Source organism: Cebus imitator, unplaced genomic scaffold (genome assembly GCF_001604975.1).
Source record: "Cebus imitator isolate Cc_AM_T3 unplaced genomic scaffold, Cebus_imitator-1.0 Scaffold237, whole genome shotgun sequence".
Taxonomy (NCBI): domain Eukaryota; kingdom Metazoa; phylum Chordata; class Mammalia; order Primates; family Cebidae; genus Cebus; species Cebus imitator.
The window spans coordinates 1815990-1835441 of record NW_016107552.1 but is presented as its reverse complement, the minus strand read 5'-3'; the positions used below and the strand labels follow the sequence as shown (position 1 = coordinate 1835441).

Below are 19452 nucleotides of genomic sequence, written 5' to 3'. Positions count from 1 at the left end.
GGAGGTGGGTCCCGGGACAGGGAGGAGGTGGGTCCCGGGACAGGGTGGAGGTGGGTCCTGGGACAGGGAGGAGGTGGGTCCTGGGACAGGGACCAAGTGGGTTCTGGGATAAGGATGAGAGATTGATTCTGGGACAGACATGAGGTGGCTTCTGGGCCATGATAGAGATAAATTCGGGGACACAAGAGAGGTGGATCTGGGACAGAGGCAGATGGATTGTGGGCGGGCCATCCCACTCTATGCTCCCAGAACCCACCCATGCAGTTTCCTTGGCGTTCCTATCACATCCCAGAGCCACAGTTAGCTTGTCTCCCCCAGGTCTTAGCTCAAACGTCACCTCCTCCAAGCAGCCTCCGTGGGGCCTCCATTCCCAGTTCATCAGGCCGCTGGACAGACAACTGTCCTGCCTGTGCTTCCCCTCCTGAACCCTACCCGCGGGTGATGGTCCCCTCTGGTTGGACTGTGGCTCTCTGAGGGCAGGGCGGGCCTGAGCGCTCACCGCGCACGCTCAGCGCAGCAGGCAGGGCCGGGGTCCCAGGCTGGCCCATCATTACTGTACTGAGCGAATGAGTTTCCCATGAGACTAAGAATCTGGTTTGATTTGCGGTTTTATTCCTAGTGCCTGAGGGCTTCATAAGTGTGTGTTGAGTCCATCAACAAAGGAAAGAAGGCGTTAGGACGAGAGGAAGTGAGGGGAGTAAGTGAAAGAGAAAGAAAAGGAGGAAATGGAGCCGAAGGCAACTCAGACAGGAACAGAGACAGAGGGAGGGGGAAGTGAGACACAGAGCGAGAAACGCAAGAGAGAAGGAAGCGCCGCGAGCCCTTCTCAATGAATGAGCACGCCCGCCGCCGCCTGCGCGCACCCTCGGGCTGGGGGGTGCTCCGTCTCGGGGCGCAGTTCCAGGACCCTCCGGAGCGGCTGCGGACCCGGCCTCGGGTAGCCTCCCGCAAGGCGAGCGCAGGTGCCGGGTGTAGGGGGTGGTCCCCAGCCCCGCCTCGCAGGCCCCGCCCCCGCCCCGTAGGCTCCGCCCCCCGGCAGCCCGGCGCGCGCGGCATTGTGGGAGTTGTGGTCTCGGCGGCCCCGCGGAGCGCAGCGCGGCGTCGGCACCGGCGGGGGCACCGGCGCGGCTCGGGTTCGGGCTCCGGCTCGGGCTCCCGCGGCGTGGGCTGGGCAGCGGCCGGGCGGCGGCTCCGCGGCGCCGGGCAGGGGACGTCCGCAGATCCGCGCCCTCGGGCGGCGGTGTCTCCTGGGTCCCGGCAACCGCCCGGGCGCAGGTAAGCTTCGTCTCCGGGGGCTGCCGGGGCGGGAGGGCGGCGCGGCCGGGCAGGGGTTGGAGGCGGGAGCCGGGCGGCTGCAGGCCCGCGGCCCTCCCTTCCTGGTGCTGCCCCCGCCCCCGCCCCCGCCGAGGATGCTCCGGGACCCGGGCGCCCGCATCCCGGCCCGGCCGAGGCCAGCGCTCGTGCGTGCTGAGCGCCGCCGCCTCGGAGCCGGGCATCACCCTCCCTAGACCTCCTGCTTCTCCTCCTCCTCCTCTCTGCCCCGTCGTGGCCCCTTCCTCCATCTCCCTCCTCCCCTGTGACCCCTCTTTTTCCGCCTCCTCTCCTCCTCCCGCAGCCCTCGGCGTCACCCACTTCCCATATTTCACGTGGTGACCCTCCTCTCCTGTCCCACGAATTATCAGGCGCCATCAACCTCCTTCCACAATCTTGATCTGATCGCCCACTTTTCCATCGTCCCATCCCCCTCCTGCCCTGACCTCCTGGTGGTCACCATCTGTGTTAACCCATCTTCAGCCCTCCCCTCTTTTCCCACTCTCCAGGGCAGGTGGGTGCTGAAAAGCTAGCCAAGAGAGGAGGAGGGAAGGTCCCCAGGTCTGCGCCTGAGAAGGGCTGGCCCCAGGGCAGCTCTCTGGCTCCTGTGTGGAGAGAGTGACCTGCATCACACACTTTGCCCAGGGCTCTGCTGCTCACTGGGTCTTCCAGGGTGACTTGGCTTCATCCTGAGGGTGAGCAGACACTCTTTGGCATTGGGCAGCCTCTGGGAATGAATATCTGCACTAGGTTGACCTGGTCAGGCCTGAGACCGGCTCTCCCAGGTGTTCGTGGTGTCAGAAGATTGGACTTGCTCACCAACTGGCCATGGATTTGTCTTCAATCCCCCAGAGCCAACTGAGCTGGAAGATCTGGAGTTGCATATGATTAAAGTGCAGAGCTGTAGTGAAATGTCCCATCCCTGATGAGGACAGAAATAACACAGATGACAATGAACAGATGCGTGAAGGAAGCTGGAAGGCACTGTGGTCACTGGGGCGTGGAGCTGTGGGGGGAGAGAATCTCCCTCCCCCTCCACTGGGGAGATGGGGAGTTCACTGGCTAGCTGTGAGGATTCAATGTTTGAAGCAATGCTTAATAAACTGCCAGTCACTCTACCAATGTAAGCGTTTCTTTTGTTGTCACAGTTCAGCTTTGAGCTTGTAAATCCACCTCCGGGTGCAGGGGCCTATTGGCATATTTTGGCTAAAAGTGACTGACAGCTATGAAAAGTCCTAACCTCAGCTCTCAGTGCTATTTATACTCTCGGGAAGAGGGTCCGAAGCTGGGGTTCAGGATTATTTACATCTTCCTTTTGCTTACAGCTCAGCCATAGGGAGGGCTCATGGCTGGGTAAGGGCTGGAGTGTTCCGTGGAGAGCTTTCTCCATCATTCTCCCTGTTTTCTGTGTCTGCATTTTGCTTGACTTCAACTTAAGCGATTAGCAGGGCTGATGGGAACTAATGATTTACGGGTACTTTTTAAATTATCACCGTCTCACTCTTAGAACATTTAAGGAAAACCTTTCGTCCTGACAGCCCCCGTTGAAAAGTTCCAGTTAGGGATTTAGCTCAGGGATGGGGGAAATCCTTTTAGTAGAAGTGCTTGGTATCACATAGATGATTGTTTCACACTGAATTTCGGGAACTCGGGTTCTGGTTGGGAGGTGGCTTGCAAACAAACATCTTGCATCTAGATTTTCTTTCCTTTTCTTAAAGGGGTAACAGCTGCCAGTTTATGGTCTAACTAGAAGAGAAACAGGGCTGGAGGGGCTTTCTTAACCTCCAGTAAGTCAGAGCCTTTTCCTCTTCTCCTGAATCTGAGAAGAAATTGAAAATGTGTGAGAAAGAAAAAAAAAAAACAACCTTAGCTTCTAACCTCCCTACTCTTGTATTTTTCCTAGAAACATAAAAAATTTCCATGAATATTCAGCATGTGTGTTTTTTACTTACTAAACATTATAGTCAAGTGATTATTCAACCGAAACTGCTAAGAAGCAAGTAGGCAGTTAATGAGCACCTCAGGTTTCCCTTTCATTTTTAGCTTAGCAAGTCTGGGGACCAAAAAACCACTTGACATATGAGGCAACAAGGGTGTCCAGGATTTACCTTTAACTGTTGGAAACCTGAGTCTTGGGACACCTTTCTCCCAGGCCCCACCTTTGGAATGCTGGCTACTCATTATGGGATGCCATCCATCCTCACCATCACCTGCACATATTGGGTGCTCATCGTGACGTGATCTTGAGTACTGTCCGTCCCCCATCATGCATCTTCCTCACGTGAGATGAGCTTCAACCCATTTCACGGATAAAGAAACTGAGGCCGAGGAGAAGTGATCTCCCCAAGGTTGGGATGAATACTCGTGGGGCCCATCTCTAGTTGGGGCTTTTCTCTGCTGTGCTGCAAGAATTTTCAGGCCTCATTTAGTCCCCAGGGAAAAGGGAGGGCACAACTTTTCTGTTTTGTAAGCTGCCCTCCCATATTCCTGAGAGAGAAGTGAGAGGGAAGAGTATGAAGGAATATTCTAAATGATGCTCCCTGAGAATCAGACTTGTAGAACCACAGACCTGGCCATTCTCATCGTGTTAGAAGAAGCAGGATGAACAAAGGCTTTTGGAGAATGCTGGGAAACACGGCTGTGGTTTTAGAGACTTAGGCAGCATGACATTCAGGCCCTGGTCATATTAGGATATTAGGACAATGAGGGTCCCAGGCCCTGACCCTAACCCCCGGCTAGGTAAGTAGCAAAGTACTTCTGGCTATTTTGGAGATGCTCTTGGCTGTGGGAAACTGAGGCAGCGCCTGGCATGGCTTTTATTTTCATTCTACCTCCCTCGTTTTCCTTTCATGACCCCATGGGTGAGGCCCGTAGGAAGTCTCCACGTGGGTAGACAGAAAATGCCCTTTGTCTGTCACAGGCCTGGCCCCAGAGTGCCCACTTCCTCTTACAACTTGGTATTAGCCCAGACTCTGTCAGAAGGGCACCAGGGATGAAATAAGGATAAAGAAATGCTTGCAAACAGAAAGTGAAATGGAGGATATGCAGTTGTTAAGTCCCTTTGCCATTTTTAAGACGCTTTTGAATCCAGGATTCTTTTGAATAAAAGGTCCAACGATTACAGAAGTATGAGCATTGGTTACATACCTATGATGAAATAGCGCAGCAAAATGGATAGACATGGGCCTTGAAGTCAGATAGGGTTTGTTTCCCTGCCCTGGTTGTATAACTCTCGTGAGTTATGTAAGTACTCCGGGCCTCAGTTTTCTCATCTGTAAAATGGGGATAATAGCACCTCCTATGGAGGGTACAAAGATGGGGCCACTGTAATTACAAGCAATACTTGATGCAGATGGAATGCTACTGGCCTTTTGGGGAAATGAGGGGTGACAGTAGAATGGGGAGAGAATACACAAGATCGCAAAGTGTGACCTCCGCCACCCAGGATCCTGCAGAATGACCTAACAGGTTACATTTCAGTTGAGGACTTTTCCAGGTGTAAAATTGATGCTGATTTTTTTTTTCCATCCCAGGTTTGGTCTTTCTAAAAAATTCCTTTCACAGGGGCCAGCGGCACTTGATGATGTGACAAAAACCAGCCTCTTCTACCCCACTGCAGTGACTTTTGCCGGAAGTGGAGCGGTGGGCACGGCCAACCTTGTCGTTCATCAATGCCACCCCTGGCAGGATCTGAGCATCGGTGGCCACCATGCCCCCCCCTGCCCCAGCCGCTCCTTCCCCCCCATGCTAACCTGCATGGTGTGGGCACCCTTGGGACCCCCGAGGACTGATTGTCTGAACTTGCTTCACACTCCCAGTAAGGACTCCCCCAACATGTCGCTCGAGTGGCTGGTGGCCTGGAGCTGGTCGCTGGATGGCCTGAGGGACTGCATCGCCACCGGCATCCAGTCGGTGCGGGACTGCGACACCACCGCCGTCATCACCGTGGCCTGCCTCCTGGTCCTGTTCGTGTGGTACTGTTACCACGTGGGCAGGGAGCAGCCCCGGCCCTACGTCTCCGTCAACTCCCTCATGCAGGCTGGCGATGCCAGCGGGCTGCAGAACGGCTACGTGTACTGCCAGTCCCCCGAGTGCCTGCGCTGCACCCACCATGAGGGCCTCAACCAGAAGCTGTACCACAACCTGCAGGAGTATGCCAAGCGGTACTCCTGGTCCGGCATGGGCCGCATCCACAAGGGCATCCGCGAGCAGGGCCGGTACCTCAACAGCCGGCCGTCCATCCAGAAGCCCGAGGTCTTCTTCCTGCCCGACCTCCCCACCACGCCCTACTTCTCCCGGGACGCACAGAAACACGACGTGGAAGTGCTGGAACGGAACTTCCAGACCATCCTGTGCGAGTTTGAGACCCTCTACAAAGCTTTCTCAAACTGCAGTCTCCCACAAGGATGGAAAATGAACAGCACCCCCAGCGGGGAGTGGTTCACCTTTTACTTGGTCAATCAGGGGGTTTGTGTTCCCAGGAACTGCAGGAAGTGCCCACGGACGTACCGCTTGCTGGGAAGCCTTCGGACCTGTATTGGGAACAATGTTTTTGGGAACGCGTGCATCTCTGTGCTGAGCCCTGGGACCGTGATAACGGAGCACTATGGACCCACCAACATCCGCATCCGATGCCATTTAGGTATGTTGCAGGGACGGGGGTCTCCAGGCATGCACATCTGTGAGCTCAGCCCCTCACTCACGGGAGTCAAAACATCGCGAAAGCCCCAATGGCCAGAATCGTGCCTTTTCACATCCTTCACTGCACTTTTAGCAAAAACTGATGAATTGCATGTAAACAATTTTGACAGCAGAGATTGAGTCAAAAAGAAATCTTGTGATCACTGCAAACCTAATTTCTGACAGCAGCTCTGTGCAAAGAACTTTCTGCAGTGACCGAAATATTCTCCATCGTCATTGTCCAACATGGCAGCCACTAGACACGTGGGACTAATTAAGTGCTTGAAACGTGGTTCCTGTAACTGAGGAACTAAATTGCTAATTTAAACAGCAGTGACACATACGGCTAGTGGCTACATACGGGACAGTGTCGTTCTAGAGCCAAAGACTTGTTAAAATGATTACCCAGGTTGGTAATGATGCCCAGGAGGCTGGTAAAGATATTTAAGTGCCTTTGCAGTCATCAAGGATGAAATGATCCTTGGTGCTAAGCTTGTTTTACTCCGATTCTGAGAAAATTGGTCGTATGTGTACTGTGTGTGTGGTGGTTTTGCAAAGCCTGGCGTTAGACTGCCTTTGTTTGCATCTTGGACCCATCATGAGCTGTGCTACTTTAGGCAAGTCACTTCACCTCTCTGAGCCTCAATTTCATCATTTGGGAAGTGGAGGTAAAAAGCTCTTCCCCTAAAGAGTTATCCTGAGGATTGAATCAGATAACGTGTATTGTAAAGTATGTATGCACAGAGCCTAAAATAGAGCAAGTATTCAATAAAAGCAGGCTTAAAACACCTTGGGGCCAGGCGCGGTGGCTCACGCCTGTAATCCCAGCACTTTGGGAGGCCAAGGCGGGCAGTTCACAAGGTTAGGAGTTCAAGACCCACCTGACCTGGTCTCTACTAAAAATATAAAAATTAGCCAGGTGTGGTGGCACATGCCTGTACTTCCAGCTACTTGGGAGGCTGAGGCAGGAGAATCACTTGAACCCAGGAGGTGGAGGTTGCAGTGAGTTGAGATTGCACCACTGCACTTCAGCCTGGGCAACAGAGTGAGACCCTCTCTTAAAAAACAAACAACAACAGCAACAAAAAAATCTTGGTCATGGAGATAGTTCCCCAGAATGCCTTATTCCTGGTGAGTGGCATCACTGGTTAGCATCCCAGATCAGAGGGTGCAGAGAGAGCCTTGGCAGCGTCCAGCTTTAGGAAGTTTGTGAAGCTGCCTCAGCTTCAGAAGGGAGGAAGGAAGAACAGCAGGAGGAACCTGGTGCATGGGTTGGAGCAGGAGTTTCATAACCATGTTCTGCAGAGGAGCCTCAGGGCTGCCTGAGAAGGAGCTTGAGCTGGGGGCCCGAGCCCTCTTCACCCTCAGCAGCTCTGCTTCTCCTGCTGTCTGTGCAGTTTGGATGGAGGATGTCACTGCATTAAAAGAAGAAGAAGAAAGAAAGAAATATAACTGAATTTGAGCAATTGACATGGTAGGAACTTCAAGAGTAAAATTCCTGGTCAGCCGTGAGACTTCGAGCAGGTCCCTGAGTCTCTCTCTGCCTCAGTTCTTCATCTGTAAAATGGGGAGACGGGATTTAGGTCACAGGATTGTTGAGAGGATTAAATAAGTGGCATCTTACATGGCCACTTGGCAGGGTGCCTGGCACGTGATGGCATTTGATGAATGGGAGCTAGTGGCTGTTATCAAGGACGGTGTTGGACCATGTGAAAAAAGATCCCTAAGACATGGTCCTTGCCCCCAGGAAGCAGTGGGAAATGAACAGGCTTTGGAAACAAACAGATCTGGACTCAGGTCCTGGCTTCGCCCCGTGTACTGAGTGACCTTGGGCAGGGCTCTGAACCTTCTTGAGCCTCCGTCTTCTCTCTAAAACAGAGATAACGATTCCCATTTGCGGGCTATTTTGAGGAGTGGGAAGTAACGTGTAAAATGCTTGGTAGGTAGAGGGCAGTGGACAGTGAGCTAATCTAAGTGACAGGATGATCATCTAAGTGGACAGTAAGCTAATCCAAGTGATAGTCATTAGCAAAACTGCTGTGCGAGGCCCCAAGCCTCACTCGGCTGCAGACAGGGTGCCCTGGGGAGGTGGGTCTGGTACCGGAGGATCCCCAGATAGAAATCAGGCGCCACAAGGGTGGAACGAGGGAGCGGAGCAGAGTCGTCCCCTGGGGCTTGGGGAAGCCAGGTCTAGGCTTGCCGGGGAGGCCAGTAGTGTGAGCTGAGGTTAGACAGGTCAGATGGGAGCAAACCTCAGAGGGCCTTGATGCCAGGCTTGGAAATGGAGGCTGTGGGCCATGGAGAGGGATGCTTTTCTTTTGAAAGGTTTGCCTTTCTGTATTGTTTTAAAGCTTCAGAATGACATGCAGGGAAGGGCATTTGAGGACTGATGTGGTAGAATTCCAAACAGGTGTGTTGAGTAGGAAGCAGTGGTAGCAAGGAAAATCTGGGGCTTTCTTCCTGTAGATTAAGGCCTGTTGTTTATCTGTACGACATGCATGCATGAGGGGTGTGTGTGTGTGTGTGTGTGTGTAAAACATGCCCACACTGTGGCCTGTGGCTTGTCATTCCCTTCTCAGCCCAGCTAGGTACCTACCAGAAAAAGTAGGCCCTCCATATTCCAACAGACGGCAGGAAACCTTCTTGGAAGACGTCCCACTGTGGTGTGGCTTCTTCTCCACAGCCAGGGCGAGCTCCCTGGTTGGGTTTTCCCAGCATTTACGTCTTTACACTGTCACACCCACGTTAATATTCACCAGGAAGGAAACAAAGGTGTGTCAGATTTACATGACCTTGTGTGTTGACAGAGAATGAGGTCAGAAGCAGGATAAGCCTGGTCTGGAACTGGCGGCCACACCTCTGCTGGTTACCTGGCCGAAGGTGGAGGCAGCTGCAGTTCCAGAACCGTGCTCTTGAAATGCCAGTGCTTTCTCCTATTCCGCCTTCTGCCTGAGCTGTGACTGCGGACCACTGAAGTCCCAGCCACTGCTCCTCATGAACACAGCCCGTTTGCTCGAGACATATTTGCCGAGCCCTGCTGTGAGCCACTTCTAGAGACGGCATCACCCAGTCCCGACTTCATACGGGACCACAGCACAGCTCCAGGCCCACCCCTCACTCAGCATCGTACACAATGCTGGGGTATTCCAACTGCATTGCTGCAAACTTACAGAAAACCACCTCTGAAACTCACCAGGCAGATGTTACCAGGGAGGCAGAGATACTCCATGAAAATGCATGAGTATCTTCAGCAAACTGCAGCTCAAGCAGCACAATTAGACTCTTGTGTTTCTTTTCTGCATGTCATCAGATTTCTAGGTGGTCTAGCTGGGTAGTAATAGTGGATCAGCTCATGTCCCCCTTGCCCATCCTGAGTGCCTGGTTGCCAGCCACCTGAAGTGGGGCCACTGGTGGACAGAGCCTTTCTCTACCCTCCTCCTGCCTCCTTCAGGGCTCAGTAGGGACAGAGCAGCAAACCTTGAGGCATAGAGGAGTGCATGGGACTAATTGAGGCCATGTGTGGGCCTGTCACTGTCCCCAAGAGCCACTGGAATGATCTGTTTAGGGAAGAATTGAGTCCTTCTGCCAACTAAACCGGTCTGTGGGCAACAGGCAGGAATGGGGGTAGGAGCAGAATGAAGGGGAGGCGGAGAACGAGAAGCAGGGGGGTGTCAAGCCAGCAGGGCAGGCCATTTTTCTGTCGCACCATGGTGCGTGGTGATGAATCATTTAGTGGCCCAGAGAAAGGGGAGCTTCTTTCTGAAACCCCTGGGTGGCTGTCCCTGCAGAGAATTGCCCATTCCTAAAGGCCTTCACCACCTGAACTAGCCAGTAGGGGCACACACAAAAGGAAACGTAGCCTGTGGGGCCGCCCATCTGAGACCTTTACAACCCTGACTCCCCACCTGCTGTTCACCAGAGCGGGAAATCATGGTACCTGTCAGAATGGGCAGTCTCAGCTGATGTAATGAAACGTACTATTGACAGTTGAAATGTATTATAATAGGGTTCTCTTAGAGGGACAGAACTAACAGGAGACATATGTGTATATATATATATATATATATATATATATATATATATATATAAAGGGGAGTTTATTAAGTATTAACTTACATGATCACAAGGTCCCACACTAGGCTGAGGAGCAAGGAGAACCAGTCCCACTCCCAAAACCGAAGAACTTGGAGTCTGACATATGAAGGCAGGAAGCATCCAGCACTGGAGAAAGATGGAGGCTGGGAGGCTGGGCCAGTCTTGCCTTTTTATGTTTTTCTGCTTACTTTATATCCGCTGGAAGCTGATTAGATGGTGCCACCAGATTATGGGTGGATCTGCCTTCCCCAGCCCACTGATTCAAATGTTACTCTCTTTTGGCAACACCCACATAGACAAACCCAGGGTTAATACTTTGTATCCCTCAATCCAATCAAGTTGACACTTCGTATTAACCATCACACATATTAACTACAAGAAAATCAGCAGTCATGCCAAGCACAGTGGCTCATGCCCATAATCCCAGCACGTTGGGAGGCAGAGGAAGGTGGATCTCTTGAGCCCAGAAGTTCGAGACCAGCTTGGCCAACATGGCGAAACCCCATCTCTACTAAAAATACAAAAATTAGCCAGACACGGAGGTGCCCACCTGTAATCCCAGCTACTTGAGAGGCTGAGGCAGGAGAATTGCTTGAACCCTAGAGGCGGAGGCTGCAGTGAGCCGAGATCACACCACTCCACTCCAGCCTGGCCAACAGAGTGAGGCTTCATCTCAAAAAAAAAAGAAAGAAAAAGAAAAATTGAAAAATGCACAATCATTTTGATTCCTCCGTTAGTAGTATAACAGCTAGCATTTATATCATTGTGTCCAGTTTTATAACAGCTTGCTCTCTGGAGCCAGGCAGACTCAGCAATGCTAAATGGTAACTTTCTAGCAGGTCATTTAATTTCTCAGTTACCCCATCTGGAAAGTGGGTGAAGTGATGTCTGTAAAGTGTTCGTTTAGCACAAGGCTGAGTAGGAAGACACAGTAGGTCTTCAGTTATTGGTAACAAGGATAAAAGTCCCATAGCAGCCCTGGAAGGTTCAGTATGCTAATGTCCCCCTCTTTACAGAGGAGGAGGGTATGGCTCAGAGAGGCTGAGTAACTTGCCTAAAGTCACACAGCACATAAGGGTCAGAACCAGTCATCTGTCCCCAAGTCCTCTGTCCTTCTCTCTCCTCCATGTGGCCTCTTTATTTGAATTATTACTCTGAGCATACTTCCTGGAACCATTACTTCTGGTTCAAAGAATACATTAAAATACTCTGGCTGCTGGAACGAAAGCTATTTCATTTCTGTGCTAAAGGACATTAAATCAGAGGGGAATGCCAACTAGCTCAGGGTCATCGTGGTCACAGTCACTGAAGACAGATGAGACCACCACCCATCCCAGCTCCTCTTCCAGGACTCTGATTCCCCCTGGGGGGCCTTCCTGAGGGCTGTTGGGCTGACTCGGCCGCTTCTGAAATCATTAGACAGCCACAGTGGCCCCTTCTTTTGTGGGCATCAAGGTAGTGATGGTGGCCAAGTGTTTCTGTAGACTCTTGAATTGGAAAGGGAGGCTGAAGTTCTGCCATGGCAGTGTTCCAGGCAGAGCCCACTGGCCTTTGAAGCATATGGTGTTTTTTTTTTTTTTTTTTTGAGAAAGATCTCGCTCTGTTGCCCAGGCTGGAGTGCAGTAGTGCAATTCGTCCAGGCTGGAGTGCAGTGGCACAATCTCAGCTCACGGCAACCTCCGCCTCCTGGGTTCAAGCAATCCTAGTGCCTCAGCCTCCCAAGTAGCTGGGATTACAGGCGTGCACCACCACACCTGGCTAATTCTTGTATTATTAGTAGAGACAGGGTTTCACCGTGTTGGCCAGGCTGGTCTCAAACTCCTGGCCTCACACAATCTGCCTGCCCCTCAGCCTCCCAAAGCGCTGGGATTACAGATGTGAGCCGCTGCACCCGCTGAGCATACAGCTTCTTACGAAGGTGCCAGTCTGTTTCCTCTGGAAGCTCAAGTATGATCTTAGGAGTGTCCTCCAGTGTCCCAGAATGAGGCCAGATGAAGAGCATGCCATCCTCCAGCCTCAAAATGGATTAAAAGGCTAGAACCCAAAGAGGAGAACACTGTGTGAGCCTTTGCGTCTTTAATCGCAACTGAGATAGTCCTTGAGGTGAGACTACAGTGAACACGGTTACTAGGCAAGGCAGGGTTCTAAACCCAGCCTCCCTTGATTTCTGGAGGTCCCCTGGTTGGGCTTCAGGAGTCTCCAAAGTATAGTGCAAATGTTGATCTGTGACTTTCATCAAAGGAATCCATGACCCAGAATAGATGAAGCCAGTGAAGGAATGAATTTTTGCCAAGAGCACAGTGAGGATCTAGGTGGTGGCTTATAAACAACAGGAATGTAGAACTCATAGCTCTGAGGCTAGAAGATCAAGACCAAGGTGCCAGCAGATTTGGTGTCTGGTGAGGGCCTACTTCTGGTTCATAAATGACACCTTCTCACTGCGCCTTCACATCGTGGAAGGAGGTGGCCAGGTGCAGTGGCTCGTGCCTCTAATCCCAACACTTTGGGAGGCTGAGGTGGGAGGATAGCTTGAGGCCAGGAGTTTGAGACTGGCCTGGATAACACAGCAAGACCCCATCTTTACAAAAAAAATTTAAAAATTAGCTGGGCATGATGGTGCATGCCTGTAGTCCCAGCTACTCAAGAGGCTGAGGCTGGGGGATCTCCAGAGCCTCGGAGATGGAGGCTGCAGTGAACTATGGTGGAGCCACTGCATTTCAGCCTGGTCAACAAAATAAGACCTTGTATCTAAAAAAAAAAAGATGTCAGGCCAGGTGCGTTGGCTCACACCTGTAATCTTAGCACTTTGGGAGGCCGAGGCAAGCAGATCACTTGAGGTCAGGAGGTCAAGACAAGCCTGGCCAACATGGTGAAACCCCATCTCTATTAAAAATACAAAAATTAGCCAGGTGAGGTGGCGGGTGCCTGTAAGCTGCTCCAGTACCTCCCAGCTACTCCACAGGCTGAGGCAGGAGAGTCACTTGAACCTGGGAGGTGGAGGTTGCAATGAGCCAAGATTGTGCCTCTGCACACCAGCCTGGGCAACAGTACGAGACTCCATCTCAAAAAATAAAAAAAAGGAGGTAAAGAAGCTTCCTTGGGCTTTTTTTTTTTTTTTTTTTTTTCAGACATAGTCTCACTGTGTCACCCAGTCTGGAATGCAGTGGCACGATCGCGGCTCACTACAACCTCCACCTCCTGGGTTCAAGCAGTTCCCTGCCTCAGCCTCCTGAGTAGCTGAGATTACGGGAGTGTGCCACCATGCCCAGCTAATTTTTGTATTTTTAGTAGAGACAGGATTTCATCGTCTTGGCCAGGCTGGTCTTGAACTCGTGATCCACCTGCCTTATCCTCCCAAAGTGCTGGGATTACAGGCGTGAGCCACCATGCCCGGCTGGACTTGTCTTATAAGGGTGCTACTCCCATTTATGAGGACCCTGCCTTCATGATCCGATCACTTCCCAAAGGCCCCACCCCCTAACACCGTCACCTCGGGGGTCAGGTTTCAACACAGGAGTTTTGCAGGGACATGTGAATTCAGAGCACAACCCAGCTCCAGAGGGGTGAGGCAGGTCAGGTGCTTTGGAAGCCAAAAGCTCTCAAGGCAGGTCACCCCTGCCTGCTGGCCTTCCCTGAAACGTGCCTGCCTTCACTCTCCTTTCTCTGGTTTTCCTACAAGGTCTGAAAACTCCAAATGGCTGTGAGCTGGTGGTCGGGGGAGAGCCCCAGTGCTGGGCAGAAGGGCGCTGCCTTCTCTTTGACGACTCTTTCCTGCATGCCGCGTTCCATGAAGGTGGGTGGCTACATTTCCCATTTCCTTTTTGTTTTGTTTTTCGCTGAATAGACTTTGTTTCTTAGAGAAGTTTCAGGTTTCCAGAAAAACCGAGCAGAAAGTACCAAGCAGCCACCTTCATATCACCCCAGAACACAGACACACACATACAGGATTGATGCGTTATTATTACCTAAAGTTCGTAGTTGACATTAAGGTTCGCTCTTGGTGTTGTCCATTCTTTGGATTTTGACAAATGCATAATGACATGGGCCTCCCATGACAGCATCATACAGAATAGTTTCACGGTCCTAAAAATTCCTGTTTAAAGATCCCTCCATCTCCCCATTTCCTTTTGTCCACCCTGCTCAGAAGCCCATGAAGCCATGTGTCTCTCCTCAGTCAGAGAGGAGGTGGTCTGATCCGAGCTGAGGGAGAGGATGCGTCCCCGCCCCCAAAGCTGAGCATGTCGGGTTCAGCCCTGCCTGGATCCTGGGTCCTGGCTCCAGGGTGGTTTGAACCTCTCCTCTCACCCCTCCTTCCCCCCAGGTTCAGCAGAGGACGGCCCGCGGGTGGTTTTCATGGTGGATTTGTGGCATCCAAACGTCGCAGCGGCCGAAAGGCAGGCCCTCGATTTCATCTTTGCTCCAGGACGATGAGACTATTTCCCATGCTGGAGTCAGCGAGGGGGCGAGGTGGGGCCTGGGCAGACTGTGGTCACATCCAGCCTCCACCTGTGTTATGATTCCAGGCTTGGAAACCTGCCTCCACGGAAAGCTCTGAACTGGGATTTTATATCATGTCGGGTCTCTCTTTCCTTTGGTTATTGTAAATGGAAACTTTTCAGCTTGTACTTCCTTCGATTTTTTTTTTTCCTTCCAATCATTTGCTTCAGAGATTCCTTTCTGGCCTGATAGCGCATTCGTTTGATTCTGTGACCAGAGACTTAGTGGCCTTGTAGGTTGTCTTATGTTGCTACTTGGTTTTCTCAGCGCTCTGAAATAGAGTAACTAAATGGTTATTTGTCTGAATGTAATAATGTACAATTTCTTGTGGTCATCTTAAAAAAAAAAAAAAAAACTCAACTGAAAACTGCAAACCAGGGAGCTGGAGAACTTGGCCTCTGAGGCTGCCACACAGGGGACCGTTCAGCCACCTGAGGGCAGGGGGAGAATCTGTGGCCCCCACACCCGACTGGCTTCAGTAGCTGGGTGAAGAGGCTGCCAGACACACAGTCAGGGTGACGCACAGTGTCCAGGCCCAGGGATACCGTCACCATCGCTCACCTCACCCTAAACCTTATCAGGTCCCTGGAAGGCAAAAGCATTCAGCCGGTGGGACTCTTTAAACGCGGCTTTCCCGCAAAGTTGAAGCTGGTGTCCCTCAGCGCCAAGCTGCGGCTCACACACATCAGCCACGGAACGTGTGATCCGCTTACCTCACTGCCTACAGAAACCCTACTGCCAAACTGGGCCTGGAAAATTCCCAGTTGTAGCTGTTTTTGAGTCCGCGGTGATGCACCTTCAGACCACCAGGTTGGCTGTCAGGAGCTGGAGTAGCATAAACCCGCGCTCACCCAGTGACCATCGGGGAAAGCCTTGCTCTGGCAAAACTGGAATAATAGATCTGACCAAAGTTTCTGTTTTGCTTTGGCGTTCTGTTGCCTCTGATTTTTTTTTTTTTTTTTTTTTTTTATTTGTCTGTACCTAAATGTTCAAACACTAGACTCGGAGATAGTGGAAGGATTGACCCTGTGTCTTTGTCACGGCACAAAGGTGTGCACTGGGTGATGGGGGTCCAAGCCAGTGTGTCAGTAAAGACGGCTTGAGCCCAGGAGTTCGAGACCAGCCTGAGGAAGAACCCGCAAACCCCGACGACCCGTGGTCACCGTACTGGCTTTCTGGTCTCCTGTGAAGAACACGCAGCTCTCTTCCCAAAGGAAAAGGTCCCAGGAGACCAGTTTGAGGCACTCAGTCTAGAAATAGCCTGTGTTAGCTGATGTGTGAAAGCGCAGCCAGCCAGCCACACTAGAGATGCCTTTTCTGAATAATGTATCATGGGCGGTGTCAGATTTATAAAGCTGAGGAGTGGTTTAGAATATAAAGCTGGTCGCAGGTACAGGTCCAGTGTTTAGATCCAAATGGAAACCAGCAGCTTCTAAGAGGTACAGCTGTCCAAAGAAAACACGATCTGAAATGCACCAGGCAGTTCCTAGCAAGTGTGCAGAGGACATGTCTACATTTGAGTGGAATGTCTATACAGATACCTGTCAGCGATGAGAATGCGGGAAAAGGCAGACATTTCAAACACACCTGAAGTCTTTTTACTCATTAAGTATCTTGTTAAAGAATCACTGAGGTGCATGATTTCTACACATCCTGACTGCTCTGCTCCGTGTTCACAAAACCGACAGCACGCGCAGGTACCTGGCTACCTGCATTCCTGTGACGTGGTTGGGGAACGGAAGATAAATAAAGGATCTTGCTGAAAACCAGAGTGAAGTGGTGAGGTTGTCTGTTGTAAAGAAAGACTGAGGCCAGGCTTGGTGGCTCATACCTGTGAACCTAGCGCTTTGGGGAGCTGAGGCGGGAGGATCATTTGAGCCCAGGAGTCTGAGACCAGCCTCAGCAATATAGTGAGACATTGTCTCTACCACAAAACAAAAAACTAGCTGAGCATGGTGGTGCACACCTGTAGTCCCAGCTACTTGAGAGGCTGAAGTGGGAGGCTCACTTGAACCTGGGAGGCAGGGGCTGCAGTGAGCCGAGATCGCGTCAGTGCACTCCAGCCAAGATGACAGGGCAAGACCCTGTCCAAAAAAAAGAAAAAAGACTTGGCAGGCAGAAGCGGGCAGTGACTTTGAGGCTCTTGTATTTTGAGTCGTGTCACAGAGACAGGTGGGTCACTAGGATTGTGGATAGTGAATGAAGCAAAATGTCCCAAAGTGATAGGACCAGTGGGTTGAGGGCACAAGAGCAATCTAGGGTATGTGAGGGAGCAATAGATGTCAAACTGGGCAAAGAACAAGGACTCTGGCTTCAGAGAAGCTGAGGATTCAGGACTCCATGTCAAGAGTTTGCACCCTCGTGACTTTGGGGAAGTCCCTGAGCCTCTCACAGCCTCAGATCCCCCCCTGTGGGTATGTGCAGTACCTGGCTTATAAAGGGTACTTGACAATGTTGTTTCCCTTTCTGCCACAGCAGATTAGAAAAACAGTGGAAGAGGAAGGGAAGAGATGGGAAATATATCGGGGCAGCAGTGGGTGTGGCGAGAGAAGCCAGTGGCTAATTTCAACTGCCTGTGTCTAATCACAAAGGAAGAAGCATGTCCCTCAGTAGCTACATTTTTCTTTTTTTTTCCCTTTAGAAGAGAGGGAGACAGGGGGTCTCCCAGCCAGGAGCCCCGGAGCAGCCGGGCTGCCGGGTGTTTTTGCTGGCAGGCGGGGTTCCAGCCAGCAGTCCTGGCTGGGCTGCTGAGCTGCCACAGCGAGCGGAAGAGAAGAGCGCCACTCGCCTGGGATCGCAATGTTTCTCACCCTCCTCAAGTGTGCATTGCCAACTAGGCAACTGTTAAGCTAATTTACATGTTGTAGCTCTGGAGGCTCAAGGTGAGAAAGGGGAGCCAGCCGGCTGCAAACGGGAATCCTGCCTTCCACCGAGACAGCCTGGATTGGCCTCAGGCTCTCTCTGTTCCTGTGTACTCAAGGCCAGACCAGTCACTGTTTATACAAGGTCACACCCCAGGTCTTCCGATCCCAAACCCTTTTTCCCAGGCATCTGCTCATCAGCCCCCAGAGTCCGCCAGATTGTCTGGGTTCTGTCCTTGGTGACAGCGACTAACACCGAGTGCTCCATAGCATACCGTGGGAGAGAGGAAGAGTGAGCCTGGTGTGCTGGTCCTTGCATTCAGCTGCACGATGCAGTCACCTGGGAACTTGTGGGAAATCCCAGTGCCCACACCCCCTCCCAAAGCATCTTTTTTCTTTGCACTGGGAGTGGGGTCCAGGCGTGGGTCCTTGTTTTAAACTTATTTCTGGTCATGATTCTAAAGTGAGGCTCGGGCTGAGGGTCGCTGCTGTGAATAGGAAGAATGACGAGGTCTTTGAAACCAGTCAGCCTGGAGGTGAAAGTCTGGGTTATGCCCCTGTCGAACACTGGGCAGGCCACCTAACCTTGGTCTCTAGAGGACAGCCACTGTTTTTGTTGTTTTGAGACAGAGTCTCACTCTGTCGCTTAGGCTGGAGTGCAGTGGTGCAATCTCGGCTCACTGCAACCTCCACCTTCTGGTGATTCTCCTGACTCAGCCTCGCGACTAGCTGGGACTACAGGCACCCGCCACCACGCCAGGCTGATTTTTGTATTTTTAGTAGAGATGGGGTTTCACTATGTTGGCCATGCTGATCTTGAACTCCTGACCTCAAGTGATCTGCCCCCCAAAGTGCTGTGATTGAACCACCGACAGCCATTGCTTTTAACCCTATCCTGTCTACAATACCCTGATAGGCCTTTTGCAAGATCCTAACATCCCCATGCTCAGTCCATGGGTCTCCAGGGCTGGACCCATGACCCAGATCTAACCAATCAGTCTTCCAAACTCCATGCCACTGTGAGTTTGGGTCAGGGCTGGGCACGTGATCCAAATTCTTTTGCTGGGACCGCTGCAAAAGGCCACTTTTCATTGGGTGGGCGGTGAAGGGAAAGAAGCTGAGAGAGAAACCCACGGAGGCAAGCAGGGCCCACGGCTGTGGAGACCACGTGAGTCCTGAACACAGCTCTGCCAGAAACCAGCTCTACCTCTGGACTTTTCTGTTGCAGGAGTCAATAAATGCGCTTTTTATTCTTAAGCCAAGTTTGCGTTGTGGTTTCTATCCCTTGCCACCAAAGGCCCTAATCTGCTCTGTGAGCGTCGTGAGGTTTTGGTAAGATACTATTACGTCGTGGTCTGGGTGGATCGGAGGGGTGCTCCGTACACATTGTCTGTTTTTGTTCTTCTGAGACAGAGTCTCACTCTGTTACGCAGGCTGGAGCACAGTGGCGCAATCTCGGCTCACTGCAACCTCCACCTCAGTGATTCTCCGGCCTCAGCCTCACAACTAGCTGGGATTATAGGCACCCGCCACCACGCCTGGCTACTTTTTGTATTTTTAGTAGAGATGGGGTTTTGCCATGTTGGCCAGGCTGATCTCAAACTCCTGACCTCAAGTGATCCTCCCCCCAAAGTGCTGGGATTACAGGCGTGAGCCACCATGGCTGGCTGACAGCCACTGCTTTTAACCCTATCCTGCCACTCGTGTTTACATTGTGTAAATATGAGTAGCAGAGGGTAAGCACAAAATGAGGTCTTTGAGGACCGTGGTGCCTGCTGCCAGTAACCTTCTGTAACATTTACCTCCCCAACCGAATCTTGCTAACCAGATGTAAACACAGGGAACAGGACAGAATAAGGCCACATATTTTAGAACTGCTGACAGATGGCAGGGAAAATACTCAAGCAGATTGCAGCATTAGGAGGCGGGAGGCGGCACACATGGGCATTGGTTTACTTTCCGCCTCTTTCCCAGGCACACACGTTGCTTCTAACTTCTGGGTACCTGC

At 51.7% G+C, this 19452-nt stretch overlaps 1 protein-coding gene across 2 annotated transcripts; it reads left to right on the top strand.

The window, feature by feature from the left end:
* The first annotated feature begins 415 nt into the window (after nt 1-415).
* ASPHD2 (aspartate beta-hydroxylase domain containing 2) lies at nt 416-16354 on the top strand. 2 transcript variants are annotated; one of them, XM_037727687.1, is made up of 4 exons: nt 416-697; nt 4845-5953; nt 13766-13879; nt 14408-16354. In XM_037727687.1, the coding sequence occupies exons 2-4, from the start codon at nt 5056-5058 to the stop codon at nt 14515-14517; spliced, it is 1122 nt and encodes a 373-aa protein (XP_037583615.1). In that variant the 5' UTR covers nt 416-697; nt 4845-5055; the 3' UTR covers nt 14518-16354. The 2 variants fall into 2 exon arrangements, with proteins under 2 accessions (XP_037583615.1, XP_017353549.1); XM_017498060.2 differs by lacking the exon at nt 416-697 and adding an exon at nt 1101-1275.
* The last annotated feature ends 3098 nt before the right edge of the window (nt 16355-19452 follow it).